This window comes from Microchirus variegatus, assembly GCF_963457635.1.
Source record: "Microchirus variegatus genome assembly, chromosome: 15".
NCBI lineage: Eukaryota > Metazoa > Chordata > Actinopteri > Pleuronectiformes > Soleidae > Microchirus > Microchirus variegatus.
Genome location: NC_139816.1, coordinates 7,409,001 through 7,426,173, shown reverse-complemented (window position 1 = coordinate 7,426,173; position 17,173 = coordinate 7,409,001). Strand labels below are relative to the sequence as shown.

The following is a 17,173-nucleotide window of genomic DNA, read 5'->3' as shown; positions in this document are numbered from 1 at the left end:
TGAGATCTGGAGACAAGTTGGAGGAATCATTTAATGCTGAGCTCAACAAGAGTTAAGAGGGAAACTTTAGGGAAAGGCGACAAAGTCAGAGGAGGAAGTTCGCCAACACACCTGGGAGATGGCAGTTTCTTCATGCAACCAATCAAGACATTAAGATTAAGCATCATCCTAATGACTTCACAAGCTGCCTACACTGTGGAATCAAGTGGCCACCCTATCAAAAACCCCACTTTGGGCAACCCAGAAAGTCCTATAATGTCAACCAGCTTCCAGCTTCACAAACAAGAAACAAAATACCACTTATCTTTACATGATCAAGGTTAACCACTCAGTTCCAGACACGCGAGGCAAATCCAAGAATCAAACAATGAAAAATTAGTACTTACAAAAACTCTACCTGCTCACTCCTGCCACAAGAGGATACCTCAACACTGAAGCCAAATTCTGACAGATTTTTTTCTCAACATCATGACTCCTGGAATTCGGCACACGTTTTATTTCAATTTGTTAAATAAAAGAAAAAGTTATCAAATATGGCCATTAGTTAAATTATCCGAGTTGTCTCTCTGCCAGGTTTGTTTCCTCCTAAAGAACCGAAACGCACTCTAAACCTGCAACCTACACCGTGAGGACAAGCCCATGTATGAAACTGTCCATGTTATATCTGTATCCCTATAAGACAACGCATGGTTTTGCAGGGGAAGATAGAAATCCCCTGCAGGGAGGCCTCCCAACATGACGCGCAAAAAGGCTTTATGAACTCAAAAAGGTTCAACTTGAGTCTTTAGCAGGAACTAAACTTGGCAGAGCGAGACAAGTCAGCTTAACATCGAATTTCAGTTTAGTTGGTGATGGATAAAACACAGTTTAAGACCTAAGTTGATATCAAAAATGTGCCCAAAAAAGCCAGATTAAATATATTATACAGCATTTATCATGCAAGAGTCCAATTCCCCAAGTTTCTCAATAGGCCAAGTCACAACTTTGGGTACAAGAGTAAAGACCAAATTAAATCCATTAACATATAAGGTCCCTGAATTTCCTGCAGAAATCAAAGAAGCCCTGAGACAAATCAATTTTAAATCATCCATTTCGGTTGAGACCCTGACTAACTCCAGGAAGACAGTCTGAGACTCCACGGAGAGAAAACCTTGGGCAAGGTCCTCACTGCAGCCATCCAGGATGAGACTTCTCCAGGTTTTGGTGTCCAACAGAGTCCTCTGATGCAGGAATCTGCTGCAGCCTTCATCACCTCCTCTAAACAGAGTAGAATGTGATAAGTCACTAGAAAAAGAGTAAATGTGACAAAAAACCCTCAGGTTAGCTCACCTGGTCACCAGGTCTTCTCACATCCAGCCAGTGCCCACCGATGCATACCATCCAATAGCTAGGTCCTCTGATGCAGGAATCTGCTGCAGCCTTCATCACCTCTTCTGAACAAGGTAGAGAATGACATAAGTCACAAGAAAAAGAGTAAATGTGACAAAAAACCCTCAGGTAACTCACCTGGTCACCAGGTCTTCTCACATCCAGCCAAGGCCCACTGATGGATACCATCCAATAGCTAGGACCTCTGATACAGCCTTCATCACTTCTTCTAAACAAGGTAGAATTTGACAAGTCATAAGACAAAAAAATAGGTAATCAAATGAAAAAAAAACTAAAGTAACTCACCTGGTCGCCAGGTCTTCTCACATCCAGCCAAGGCCCACAGATGATGCCATCCCCAATAGCTCAGTCCTCTGATGCAGGAATCTGATGTAGCCTTCATCACCTCTTCTTAACAAGGTAGAATTTGATAAGTCACAAGAAAAAAAAAGGTATTCGAATGACAAAAGCCCTCAGGTAACTCACATCTAGCCAAGGCCCGCTGATGGATACCATCCAATGGCTAGGACCCCTGATGTAGCCTTCATATCACCTCATCTAAACAAGGTAGAATGCGATAAGTCACAAGAAAAAGGATAAACAAATGAATAAACCCTAAAAAAAGTAACTCACCTGGTCACCAGGTCTTCTCACATCCAGCCAGGGCCCACCGATGACGCCCTCCCAATATCTACCTGCCTTTGCTGTTCTACACTGACAGTTTTCCCAACTACCCCTGCCTCCAACCACAATATTTAATATCAGATAATCGAGCCTTGTGGCCTGTAGATTTCTTTGCAAAAATCACATATCCATTTAACCGCAGGTTGCTAGCCATTGGGGATGATGCTAACCACAATGTCTTGTTTGGCTGCATGAAAAACTGCAGGTCTCACAGGTGCCCAGACAAAGTTCCTTCCGATTCCGTAGCCTCACTTCAAAGTTTCTCTGCTTAAACCCTCATTTTGCCAAGCATGAAATCAATTCCACTTTCCCATCCTCGGATATCATTTTCTCTCCCTGCAGCCTTACAACACCCATTGCTGTCGTCGTAACATCTGCAAGAGGCAGAGGTTTCACAATTCAGAGCTTCTCATACGTTTAGCAAGATGTGGCACAAGACCATAGACAAAGCAGACACCTTAAAATGCTAAACCACAATTTCACCAAATGCTTCACTTTGTCTACAACATCACTTCACTCCAGTTGTTTTGGAGGAAGATAAATGCATACCATGACAGGCTGAGTCACAAAATCAGATGGATCCTTGTCTGATTTTGGAAACTGCACAGTCATGGTGTGCCAGTCAGTCACGATCTGTGGCCAGACTCCATCACACACAGGAGGAGGAGAGGAAGGACAAAAGGCCTTACCATCTAACGAGTCGACTCAATCTACCTCGTTCTGTTGTGTGAAGGAGAACCAGCTCATTAAATCTAGACTGACTTACAAAATGAGCAATAAAGTTGCTCATATTGATTCTGTTGGGTCATGCATGCAAAGAGCTTGTGGTCTTTAGCATGGTTTTCCAAAAGGTCAGAGGTCAGGTTACTGACCCCTTGAATGTCAAATGAAATTTTTTGCAAACTGATGAACCATATGGGTAAATTAGGTCAGGCATTTTAAGGTGTCCACTTTGTCAGTAGTCTAATGACACATCTTACCCAACACATGAAGATGCAGTGAATCAGGATACGGCTACCTTTAGCAGATGTGACAACAGCAGCAGTGGGTGTTGGAAGGCTGCAGGGAGAGAAAATGAGATCTGGAGACAAGTTGGAGGAATCATTTAATGCTTAGCTCAACAAGAGTTAAGAGGGAAACTTTAGGGCAAGGCGACAAAATCAGAGGAGGAAGTTCGCCAACACACCTGGGAGACTGCAGTTTCCTCATGCAACTAATCAAGACATTAAGATTAAGCATCATCCTAATGACTTCACAAGAGCTAGTCCTATGCTATCCTATCAAAAAAATCCTAGCAAGCCAGTTGCATCTATGAATACAAGAATTAGGACTTAATTAAAGTCAGTTGGAGTCCCAGAATTTCTTGCAGAAATTTACAGAAGCTTTGAGATGAATCAACTTTAAATCAATCATTTAGGTTGAGACCCTGACTAACTCCCACGGACAAAGAAAGACGGCATGACACATGCCAAGACTGAAGTCATATGTCAGTGTGTAAATAAAGGCCTTTGCACTTGAAGATGAAAAAGAAACGGTTTGTACACTTACGGTGCGTGGCTGCCAATGCCTCCATGTTTGTCGATCCACTAGGAAGTAAAATGATGAGATGCGCAAGATGGGCGATAAAGTGTGACGTATGATAATACAAATAGGCCATGAAGGTGCGGCGGCCGTCATTGCCAACATGTATTATGAGACGTATGAAATACAAAGGCTGCGTTTGATCAGGATCTATTTTTAGGTGAAGAAATGTTTGGACTGACACCGTTTAGGGCTAACAGTTTAGGGCAGCCATATTTTAAAGAACGATCGAAGCCTACACTTTGTTACAGTGGACAAGACAAGGCATAACATCCAGTTTTGGATTCCTACCATCTTACGTCAACTGCACACCAATGTCCATTAAAACCTGATTTAACATCTGGTCGTTCAACATAACTACACATTTAGATTGAGTTCGACATTTCAGCATTTTGGAAACTTTTAATAACTGCAGCAATAGCTAGGTCATGAGCAAAGGTTTGTTTTTTTAAACGGTCCATTTTGTACATATTCATCCCTCTAAACCTAAATTAATGTGTTATTTTGGGGGGAATTTTAAATTATTTTCATTCATTCACAGAGGGGGGAAATGCAGTTACCTTGTATGCTGGCACTTAATTTTGTACATTCTGTTATTTTTATCTTGTCTTTTTGTGTGTGTTTGGGAACGGGGTGGGGGGGGGATAATGCTAATTTTGTGCCTTCAGCATATTCAAATGGACTATGGAGAGGGGCACCCAGAATTAAAATATACAACGCCTACTGTTTGAAGATCTTCATGAAGATCAACCTGGAAAACAAAGAAACAACAAACTGAGTCCAGTTCAGGTGTTCTGGAATGTAGCTGTAGGAGGTACAGACATGGTTCAACCAGCATGAGATAAAGACTCACTGTCAAAAAACATGGCTGCCAACACAAATTCTATATAAGCTTAATGTGTTCACTGCTTCATATCCGTGTTTGACAGCCATTCTATAGGGTTTGTAAACTGATGATTATATTAGTGATATCGGTTCAATAATTCATCTTAAAGTTTTGGTTGAGGTAGTAAAATGTCTCCAACTCACCTGTTTTAAAAAAAAAAACAACCCCGTCTCACGTCTTTGGGAAGCTGGACGAGTCCGACCAGGCTTCCACGAGCAGGAAGCAATAGTTTGTTCCTTTAAAAAGAAGATTGTATTGTAATCACTACATTAAATAGCGATATATAGATAAGACTGTAACCCATAACCTGCCTTAAAACATTTAACACATTAAATAAAACCAATACATGTTCCTCATGAAAAAACCCTTAATAGTAATGACATTGACTGGAACGGTGGGTCAACAGCATGACGGCCATTTTAACTAGTTTTTAGTCTTTAATTGAATAAGTTTTGGTAGTTTAATAAGTTTTTTCCTTCTTAAATATGTTCCTAATTTCTTCACTCCTTACAACCAATAATTTCAACAAAATTTTGGATTAAGAATATCATTGAGATTTGAGAAACAGCAATCAATGTTATATGTATATGGAACAAACTACTCGCAATTATTTACCTGCAAAATGCCATGAGCCACAGTAGACCAACTATTTAATAATTCCACTACTGTTGGCTCAAATATGTGCTTATGTTGGTACAAAGTATGGAGAACAATGAGCCAAGGCTAATATTGGGCTTATAATTAAGCTAAATTAAGCCATGATTGAGCCAACGGTGAGACACGATTCAGATTGCATTGAGCCAAAGCTGAAATTGAGCAAATAAGCAAACGTTAAGGTGAAATTGAGCTGACATTAATGATAGCTCGGCTAACATTGAGCCAAGGCTAATTTCGAGAAAACAATTAAGCTAGCAATTAGCTTTCAATGAGGCAGAATTGAGTCGTCAATGAGGCACAGCATGGGCTAAGGCTAGTTTTCAGCATATCATTCAGCCAACAGAGTCACAAGATAACAACAACAAGAGTTACTCACTATTCTGGAGGAATATTAATTCTGGACCAGGTCAACGTCACCATCTTGAATCTTCTTGCAGCATTTTTTTTACATACACGAACAGCTACACGCGACCACTTTTCGGCGTCTGACGTCACGCGGCGGTAGTTATAATTTCTATTTTTAAAGTTCCCTTCTTCAGGAACAGTTTCTGTAGTTAAATAAACAGCAGTCCCCTTTATCGTGTCTTTTTTTCGTTTTTCGGCTCGATTATGCGGGTTCTCTTCGAAACATCGGCGCTAAATCCGGCAGAACAACGGCACTGAACCGACGTGGGCTCGAGGGAGAGAAAGCAGGGGAGGAAACTGCGTCATCAGCTGATTGAAAACACCTGCGTGAAGACGTCAGGTGTTTTGTGCGTCACTAATCAATCAGTGAATCAGTCTCCTCCTTCCTTTACCTCCATGATTTCATACACGTTTGTTTATCTAATTCTATAGTATGTCTTCACATGTGGGATAATCACAAAGATAATCATAACAGTGATCAACATTATTCTGTGTATTTTAGAAATAGAAAAAACATGGGACATTTAAAATTTCTGTTTTGCATTTTAACATGATACTCAGATGAAACACTATGATTACAGCATAGCAGATGTATATTTATCATTCTGTGGACTCCCCATGATTATTAATGTTACCACAAATATAAAAACAATCCACATCGGAGGAATAAATCAGAGCCAATATGTGGCAAAAGGATGGATCATATGAAATATAATGATGATAATACATGAAACTGCTTTATCCTCTCTTTACTGTACTTTCTTGTTTTGGGAGAAAAACAATAAAACCATTTGAATAAAATAATCATGAATCCTTTTTTTTAGTGGTGTTGGTAGTAGTAGAGAGGAGCAACAACTTCCAGAGGAAATGAATAGTTTGGTGTGAGGCCTTTAATGCTCTCTGGTGGTGACATTGCATATTGCAGCCAGCTGGACCACCACACACGTCACCCTCCACTTCCAAGCATGTGTCAGCTGTCTGAGCGTGGGTGGGTGGGTGGGTGGGACAGGGAGACTGAATCATGGATATTGTATTTCATGTCCCAGAGAGAAGCCCATAGCTTTACACAGAGCACTAGAGCTATAAATAACCCAGCAGTTGGAGCTCAGATGAAGAATCTGGACAGCTGAGGGAATGGGGCTGCCCTCAGGTTGAGTCAGTGTCAGATAGTAGCAGACTGACTCTGACTCTAAATCCTCTTTCCAGGCTAGAAACCAGAACTAGTGCTACACGGAAGATCCACTTTGTTCTGTTGGTTTGCAGCCCCTTAAAGGCTCTCCACACTCGCCTGCCAGTAAATATGGCTTTGCCTACGAACTCCATGGACGAGCCGAGGATCTACCAGCAGACGCTGCTCCAGGACGGTCTGTATGACCTACTGGAGAATGACAAGCTGGTTGACTGTGTGCTGAAGATCAAAGACAAGGAGTTCCCCTGCCACCGGCTGGTGCTGTGCGCCTGCAGTGCGTACTTCCGCGCCATCTTCCTGTCAGACCTCGACGAAAGCAAGAAGAGAGAGATCGTCCTGGAGGACGTGGAGCCGGGGGTCATGGGGCTGATCCTCAAGTACCTGTACACCTCCAAAATCAACGTCACAGAGCAAAACGTCCAGGACATCTTTGCAGTGGCTAACATGTACCAGATCCCGTCCATTTTCACCGTCTGCGTCTCTTTCCTTCAAAAGCGCCTGAGCCTCAGTAACTGTCTGGCCGTCTTCAGACTCGGCCTGATGCTGGACTGTCCCAGGTTGGCCGTCTCTGCCAGAAACTTCGCCTGCGAGCGATTCCAGCTCATCTCCAGAGACGAGGACTTCCTCCAGCTGCTCCCCAGTGAGCTGGCGGCCATTTTAACCAACGACAACCTCAACGTGGAGAAAGAGGAGGTCGTGTTCGAAGCTCTGATGAACTGGGTGTCCCGGGACGCGGAGAACAGAGAGAAGGAGCTGCCGGGTTTGCTGGACTGCGTTCGTTTGCGTCTGGTCAGTGAGAATTACCTGAAGGAGAAGGTGGAGAAACACAAAGTGATCTCCTCCAACCCCGAGTTACAGGAGAAACTCCAGCTGGTTAAAGATGCTCAGGCTGGGAAGATGCCTGAGGTTAAAAAAAGCAAGAAGGAAAGTGGTGGAGCAGAGAAAGACGGCGAGGCAGAGGATAAAGAACAAGAGGAGGAGGAAGGTCTTCTCCCGAGCATTCTGAACGATAACCTGAGATTTGGCATGTTCGCCAAGGATTTGATACTGATGGTGAACGACACGGGGTCCGTGGCCTACGACCCGTCGGAGAACGACTGCTTTGTGGCGTCGCTTTCCAACCAGGTGCCCAAGAACCACACCAGCCTGGTCACCAAGGAGAACCAGATCTTCGTGGCGGGGGGATTATTCTTCGATGAGCAGAACAAGGAGGATCCGCTGTGCTCCTACTTCCTGCAGGTACGAGTACTTGTTGATGTAACTGTAGTTTTTGGGAGGAACCTAACTCAAACAAATCCATACCGAGTCATATGAACTTCTATTTTAAGAAAAGCACATAGATGAATGTTTTAAGAGTTCAATTATGTCTGACTCCTGTGCCCTCAGTACGACCCAGTCAGTGCCGATTGGCTGGGCATGCCGCCCGTCCCGTCTCCTCGCTTCCTGTTCGGGCTGGCAGAGGCAGAGAACTCCATCTTTGTGATGGGCGGGAAGGAGCTGAAGGATCAGGAGCACACACTGGACTCAGTTCTGATCTATGATCGACAGTGAGCGAGGGATTGACGTCAAACCTTGGCGTTAACAATACACTGTTGTTGTTGTTGTTGTTGTTAGGACTGTTATCCTGAATGAATTCCATTTTTACAGATCGTTTAAATGGGGTGAATCGGAACCAATCCCTTATCCAGTCTACGGACACGCAACGATATCCCACAACAATATCGTCTACGTGATTGGAGGAAAGGGGGACAACAAGTAAGCATGAAAGCATGATGAAAAACATGGGCCCACGGTTGGCGCCTTTGCCGCAAGAAGACCCGAATTCCTGGGTTCAAACCCCGGTTGGAACGATTTCGAGCCCCGGTTGGAACAAGGGCCTTTCTGCAAGGAGTTTGCACGTTTTCCCCATGTGTGCGTGGGTTTTCTCCGGGATCTCCGGCTTCTTCCCAGAATTCGAAAAAACATGCAATAGATGAATGCATGTATGAATGATCGTGGTGGTCGGAGGCACATTGGCAGCCACGCCTCCGTCAGTCTGCTCCAGAGCATCTGTGGCTACACGTAGCTTACCAACACCAGAGAGAATGTGTTAATTAATAATGGGTCATTTGTGAAGCGCTTTGGGGGTCTAGAAAAACGCTCTAGAAATGTAATTTGCTGGGCGTAATTAATGTTGAGTGTTGACGAAGGTCAACCTGACGTGTCGCCCTCACCAACAGGAGCTGTCTGATGAAGATGTGCTCGTACGACGCCAAGAGATTTGAGTGGAAGGAGCTTCCGCCCATGAAGACCGCACGCTCCTTATTTGGCGCCACCGTTCATAATAACAACATCTACGTGGCAGCAGGGGTCACCGACGACGGCCTGACGGACTCTGTGGAGGTGTACGATATCGCGAGCAACAAGTGAGTCCATCACCTTTCTGCTTCCAGGAACATCAGATCTACCCGACTCGTACGTGTTTTTCCATTCCTTCAGGTGGTCAGACTTCACCGTGTTCCCTCAGGAGCGGAGCTCTCTGAACCTGGTGTCTTCAGTCGGTCGTCTCTACGCTTTGGGAGGCTTCGCCATGTTTCCCTTGGAGGACAGCGAGAGTGAATTTGTCCCCAAAGAGATGAACGATGTCTGGAGGTAAAGGGGGGTCACACACACACACACACACACACACACACACACACACACACACACACATACAAGTCGACGCTCAGCTCTTTCACGGCGGACAATAATGCACTCAGTGAACATCATCAGTGCACTGAGTCGCAGGAGATCGCCCGACGTTCAGGTTCACGCCTCAGGCTTCACTTTAATTCACTACGCTCTCTGAAGTCCAAATGGACGTCACACAAAAAGACAAAATGATGGCCAGTTAAAGAGGGAACATTTATCCAAAAGGACAAAAATGTTCATAAGGAGGCCTGAGGGTTGTTTAGCAATTTAAAAGGACATTAGATGTTAGATATATGGCTGTAAATGAGTTGCTCTTGTCACATCTTATATTAGGATTTGGGTCATGGCAAACTACCATGATCCAAGTGGTTTAGAGGGTGATTTTAGTTTAATATCTCAAACAGAAAAATCACCAGCTCGACTTCAACACAAATCCAGCTATGTCACCATTTTTTTTTCTTCTTAAAAGCAGCTCAAACAACTTAACCGAGCCCCTTAAATCCAGGAAAGTGTTTTGGTTGTTGTTGTTTTTTAATCTCGCATATGCAACAACAAATTAATCTTGTGCACACTTTCGGGAGCAGACACACTGAAATGTTGTGATCTGGTTAAATGGTAAAATGGCACAAATGATTAATAAAACAAGCAATGTTTTAAAGGACTAGAGAGAACTTTACACATAATGTATGGACGGAGCATTTAAAGAGGTTATATTCAGTCATTGTAAATATCGTGATGGTGGAGATTTGTTTACTTAATAGTAGAATAGTGAGTATACATTTCTTCCGGCTCCTTTTTGAGCGTTGTTTGTTCTCCTTTTCTGTTCAAAATACATCAATTCAAACAGACAAACACTCTCCATAGAAAAATGTGATTTCCCTCTTGATCAGACAGTGTTTAAGCCTCACGGAGGATGTGTTTATATTATTAACTAATCTTTTTAACTGATCATCTCTCCACAGGTTATACAATTGCATTATGACTGAGAACTAAAGCAATTAATGCATGTTTCAAACTCATTTAAGAAAAAAAATCAACAGTTTAGTAGGTTTTTATAATCTCATCCCCATGGGCAGCAAACAACAGACAACAACAAAAAGAGTTTGAATCGACAGGAATGTATGTATATTAGTCCTAATTTGGCTTTTTTTAATATGACAAAATCTTTTTCTGTCCACTTTAATGTCAGGTATAACGAGTCCGAGCAGAAGTGGGACGGCATCCTCAGAGACATCCAGTACGCTTCAGGGGCCACGATCCTGGGGGTCCGCCTCAACACCCTGCGTCTCACCAAGATGTGAAACCACCAGCTTGTATGTTTGACTAATTACGTGTTAATCTGAAGCCAAAAACATTTTTATATATATTTCAGAGATTGATTAATTTGTAAAATTGTAAACAATATGCAGTCTTTCTTTTTTTTTGCACTAAATGAAATAAAATGTACGTATTTAACACCATAAACATGTACGGCGTGCATCCTCCAACAGGTGGCAGCAAAGTCATAATGAAACGCAGATACAAGAACACAAACACACGCCTGCATGTGCAATAATATATCTATACTGTTTAATATTGAAATGTTGTTTTTATTATTATGCTCTGCTGTGTTACAGATGGTAGACACGAGTCAATAGTACAATTAAAAGACAGGGAAAATACAGTCTAATGTTATTAGCACCTCTAGACACTATTGTCCTTGCACTGTTATTTTTATTGTTATTATTATTGTTATTTTTAATACAGCTGAACTCGACAAACTACCGCCTTTGTACACCAGAGTTAACTAAGACATAGTGCTTGTACATTATAAAACACACATTATGACGTCTTTATTAAACACAAGTGTAAAATGAGTAAGAGTATGTATGGGGGGGGAAATGCAGCGGGTTACGTGGATAATACGGTTAGAATTTACCTTTAAAAAGGCGAGAAAAAACATTTTCTTTTGTCAACTTTGGAAAAAATGTATGGTCAAATAATTTAGATTCGTCAAAAACTAACAGGATAATCATTATTTAAATGGAGTGTAAAAAGAGCAGAGCGTTCCACTTTTACTTTAGCGGTTAATTAAATGAAGTTAAATGTTATTACCCCTCTCTAGATAAGGGTATGCTCCGCTTATCCTTATTTACTCCAGGTAAATTAGACGACTGTGTAAACAACATGTTCAAAGCTCTTCTTTTTTACACTCCATCCAATAACAATTGAATTAACAAACACCTTTTGTTCACTTTGTCAAGGTTTGGTGGCGTCGTACATTTACAGTGAAACACAGTGAACATAAAAAACAGTCTTTCACATTCTTTACATGAATCATTTCTCTCTGAAACTTAAGTCATGATATTCAGAGTCATTCCCTCTTTAAGGCTCCAGAATAATAAAAAAAAAAACCCAACTAAAGCAAATCCCACAAACACAAATCTAGTTGGAAACAACTTGCTTTTTTTTCTCTTTTTGGGGCACAGTATAAAATGCACAGTTGCTGTCTCGGCACCCACTTAATCACCAAAACCCCCTGGTTTTAAGATGGAGACGAGGTCCACCTTTGTCTAATCTAATACAAGCCTTTGGCTGCTAGGAGACTTTGGCTAATTAAAAGACATAAAACTCTGCCTGCCTAGAATGCAGGACGCCTAAATGCCACGCAGAAATGTCCTTTTATTTGACTTTATAAGTCAACTTTATAACACTGAATATAGTGTTTACTGGGGGTGGATTTGGGTTCACAAATGTGTCCAAAACACAGGATTAACATTTATATTTGTTGCTTTTAAGGGTAGATTTGGACTAATACATTTGTCATATACCAATTTTGTAAGATACATCTTATAAAAAGTGTGTTTTTACAGGGCACTTCCTGTTTTGCGGCGAAATTTTCTAAAATTACGAGGGTTGGAAACCAAATTCAAAATGGCTGACTTCCTGTTGAGTTTTGGCCATGGTCAATATGGCCAATTGACGTTTTTGTTTGTCTTGGGCTTTGACATGTTTCCATCAAGTTTCGTGAAATTTGGTGCAACTTAGTTTCGGCTTTGCCCTACCGCGTTTCACCTTAGGGAGGCACTACTGAGCCATTTTGCACCAGATGTCAGCCTCGAATAAAAAATACAACTAAAGAGAACCAGGTAGCTCCAGGTTCAGACCAGCTGTTTCCTAAACTAATCTTATCTGTGTCATCAAAAGTGTATTATCAGCTTATTGTCAGTGAAATCCAAAATGTTTGTTTGACTCGTCAAAAGAGCAGCTGATTAATACTGCATCATTTGGTCTGGAAGTGCATGAATTAGAAATATCGCAGTGTAACGTTCGCCCGATCAGCTACTTTTTTGCAGTATTAAACAAACCGAGGTTTCTCTTTCAAATACCAGCAACAAAATTCATTTTTCTATCACTTTTTATAACCCACTACCACGAGCGAGTCAATACTCGTGTATAATAACCAGCTGAATTATAAAGTGCACACAATAATTGTGCTTTTCTTTCTTTCTTTTTCCTTTTTGGCAAACCAACACAATAGCACATTGTCTCGTAGCGTGAAACGTAACAGTCTCAAATTGTCGGAGCAAACTGGTCAGACCAAAGTTTTCCCTCGTAATTACGGCCGCGATCGGGGAGCAAATCGAGCAGAAACAGATGCACTGAACGCACCCTCGGGGGAGGAGGAGGAGTCACAAATACTTATTAAAAGAGGAGCACTGTGCAAAAAAGGCAGGTACACTAGTTTAGCAGCGCGGAGTAACATAACTGCTCAGCGCCTCAGAGTTTGTCCCCAGAGAACAGGATGTTGTTACACCAGCAGCAAAATGATCCGCTAAAAGTTATTCTAGGAAACAAAGCACAGGTGAGGTCTCGGTCAGCCACGTACTGTACTAACCCGTGACTTCTGAGACAAACAATACAGAGAGAAATCCCCAATTTCTAAGCATACATTTTAATTTAAAGCCCCCATAGAGTGGTCCTATCGCACATATGTAAGTTATTTAGGTCTACTTACATACATTAACTTGTTTTTATGGTCAAAAACCTCCTAATTGCTGGAAACGAGTCGATAGAAATCTCTCCTCACTGAAGCTCTCGTCAGTCGCGCTGTTTCAGACTGAAATCTCAGGCTGGTCTGTGATTGGACGGTAACAGACGGGTTAATCCATTCAGAAAACAAAAGGGTCAAAGAGCCCTTGACTTAGTTTTGTGCAGATCGGTCAATGTACAACATAATTCGCAGGCCTCTTCCTGTTTACTGGCAAAACGGCGGCTAAATTCAAAATGGCTGACTTCCTGTTAAGTTTACGTAGGTAGACTCGTTCAGGGTCGGTCTGTTGTGTCACGTATGAAGTTTCTAGCCGATTGATCAATGTCCGGCAAAATTACAGGGCACTTCCTGTTTTGCGGCGAATGGTCAAAATTAGATAAAATTATGGCAGTTGGACACCAAATTCAAAATGGCCGACTTCCTGTTGAGTTTTGGCCATGGTGCCAATAGACTTTTTTGTTTGTCTTGGGCTTTGACATGTTTCCACCAAGTTTCGTTGCTGCTACTCATTATCAAAACATTGTTTTAACAGTGTTTGAAAATAGCTTTGGTACTTCCGTTCTATGGGAGCTTTAAAATGACGTGACTCAAACTGCTTTCTAAATCTCGTATCTTCATACATGTCCCCGTTACGGGCTAGTGTGGCGATCAAAGTGCATATATCAGTAGTACGAACTACTATCCCTTCTCTTTTACGTCAGCTACATCGGTCAGACATTTAAAAAAAAAAAAAAAAACATTAAAATCCCTCCAAGCATAAGGCAAACATACCATTACCACAGTATTTCAGTATCGTCTCTTGGGCGAGTGCTTCTCACGACAATTAGGTGGTAAAAAAAAAAGTGGGTTATTTCAGCCGTAATTTATCATCATTTCCAACGAGAATTCTGAATTTGCCACACAAGAGCAGCAGCTTTTATGTGAGTGTAACAAGACCAAACCCTTAGATGGGTATAAACTGTCGACAGTTACGGTTCCTCTCATAAACTGCAGCTTGATCATCACTGACCTTGAAGCCGACTCTCTGGTAAGGCTAAATTAGATTCATCGCATACAGCAATTTCAACAGCTGCAGACTTGTCGTTTAAAGGGCAGTTTGACTGGACCCTGGGAAACAAATAAAAAAAGAAGAAGAAGCAGCAAATCAAAAATACACAACATGTGTTTGACACATGAGGAAAACGACAAACGTACCATTGTCAAATATTATCCGATGTGGCCCGATCCATTTAACCACGGCAGTTTAAGAAGTACATGGGGATGAGCTGTAATAATAATATATATAAGGTGCTTAAATGTCGAGTTAAATAAAAACAATGAATGGCTTATTTACAATCCACAATTTTTCCAAATTTTGTTCGCATCAGCCAAAACACGCACACACACACATGGGGGGGGGCGGGGGGGGGGCACATTCAACTGATTCTCCAATGTAAACATTAGGAATTCATCACAAGATAGAAACACATTTCAACAATATTTACAGGTTAATGCTACACGAAAAGGTAGGCTAGCTAGAGATAAAGTGAGCAGGAGTGCATCGATAGTGCACAAAGTCTTTTCCGAATAAGGATTTTAAAAAATGTCAGGTTTTGAAAAGTAGTTTGACATTTTAAAGTTTTAAATGCCTCTTTTTGCTTTCTTGTCGAGAGTCGAGTATCCGTTTAATGTGAGATACGGCTAGCAGCTCGTTAAATAGCTTAGCATAATTGCATGGACAAAGATTGACAAAACGACAACAACAACAAAAAATGACCATCATGATAATCAGGCCGTCTGGATTTATTTTATGGCTGTTTAGGAATTATGGTACTGAGAAGCTGACGTCGCAAACATGTGACTCGCTGGTCTGTTATTGGACGGTAACAGACGGGTTAATCCATTCAGAAAACAAAAGGGTCAAAAAGCCCTCGCAACTGCTGTTCTGCAAACAGGTGGCACTAAGTCATTGACTTAGTTCTCATGTGCTGATGATTTCTGGCCAGGTCTCTTGTTCCACATATGTAAGTTTTGTAAATTACAGGGCACTTCCTGTTTTGCGGCGAATGGTCAAAATTAGCTAAAATTACGACGGTTGGACACCAAATTCAAAATGGCTGACTTCCTTTTGAGTTTTGGCCATGGTGCCAATAGACTTTTTTGTTCGTCTTGGGCTTTGACATGTTTCCACCAAGTTTCGTGAAATTTGGTGCAACTTAGATTCGGCTTTGTCCTACTGCTATTCACCTTAGGGGGGTACTACTGAGCCATTTTGCACCAGGTTTCAGGCCTTAATAAAAAATACACGTAAAGAGAACCAGGTCATTGTTTCCAGCTGAACAAGCAGACTGGAAACTTTGTCAAAAGGCTTTTGTTTTTCACAGATCGACAGAAAAGCTGTACCATGATAGCAAATAGCTTGAGGAGATATTGTAGCTTATATATTCCAGGTTCAGACAGAGTCAACCAGCTGTTTCCTGTCTTTATAAACTAATCTAATCTGTGTCCTCATAATTAATGGACAAGTATGAGAATCGTATAAACCGTGTGGTGTAATCTCTCTCTGCAAGAAAGCAAATAAGCACATTTCCTAACATCATTAATTGTTCCTTTGAAACTTCCTTATTTATACGCCGATAGATTTGTGACAATCACTTGTCAAAAGTGCACATAGAGACACGATTTTGTTGCCCTTAACTTTTTAGTTAACGTCTACAGATCACGGACGACGAGCGATAGCGACGGTTAAGAGCCCTTTAATTTTAAGTGGCGAGCTCCGCTGTGCCAAAAGTAATCAATGACAACGTTTACATGGAAGCCAATAAAGTATATTAACCTAATTCTGAAAAAAGACATTATTCAAACTGTGTGTTATAATTTTTCATCCATATTCGCGTTAACAGATCTTCGTCTGATGACGACTTAACTAGGTTAAAAATAGTGCTGAAGCACTAGGTTAACACACGTTAACGCATGACGCGTTTCCATGACGACTGACCGGAAAAAGACGCGCGTGACGTCACGTTTGCGTGCCGCGATACCGGAGTCCAGGCACCGTTTACCAGTTAGCGTCGTTAGCTGCATTAGCGCCTTTAGCGTCGCTAGCGCATCTACAGTCGAACTGGAACTGTCTGTTTATTAAACAAAAAGAGCAGCGCTACAAATAACCAGCGTACCCGTGTACTGCGTATGTGTGCCTCTGTTTTTAAAGTTTAGCGTTACCTTAGAGACTCATTTCAACAATCGGGAGTCACGTAAACATGACGAAACGTGTCATGCTTTAACGTGCGTTAACGTTGACGCCATTAACCGCCGCTAACGCGCCCAGAACTAGTTAAAAATAATTGACTTTTCTGCTTATTTTAAATGAATTTTGAATGAATTTTTAAGGTAACATGCTATTTACATGGCAGTGATTTGTTGTCTTAATCAGATTATTGCCGTTCCATGTAATCACAGCCAACGTCAGTGCTCTTTAAGATTGGAATATAATGTTATTATTATGTTAATAAGGAGATGTGCACACTTAATGAGCTTCATTAGCAGAGTTTGTGAATATTATTATTATTATTATTATCATCACTATGGTGTTGGGAATTAGCAGTAAGTTAACATTTTTACATCAGAAGGAAACCTACACATATACTGTAGGTTACGTAAGTACATTAGGTCACAGAAATAAAAAAAAAGTGCCACGTTGACAGGAGTGGAGGATATTTGC

General features: G+C 41.5%; 1 protein-coding gene across 1 annotated transcript; it reads left to right on the top strand.

The window, feature by feature from the left end:
- The first annotated feature begins 6,723 nt into the window (after positions 1-6,723).
- klhl40b (kelch-like family member 40b) lies at positions 6,724-14,493 on the top strand. Its single transcript, XM_083902026.1, has 6 exons — positions 6,724-8,009; positions 8,157-8,317; positions 8,418-8,525; positions 8,990-9,175; positions 9,249-9,401; positions 10,630-14,493. The coding sequence occupies exons 1-6, from the start codon at positions 6,882-6,884 to the stop codon at positions 10,739-10,741; spliced, it is 1,848 nt and encodes a 615-aa protein (XP_083758152.1). The 5' UTR covers positions 6,724-6,881; the 3' UTR covers positions 10,742-14,493.
- Positions 14,494-17,173: the final 2,680 nt, after the last annotated feature.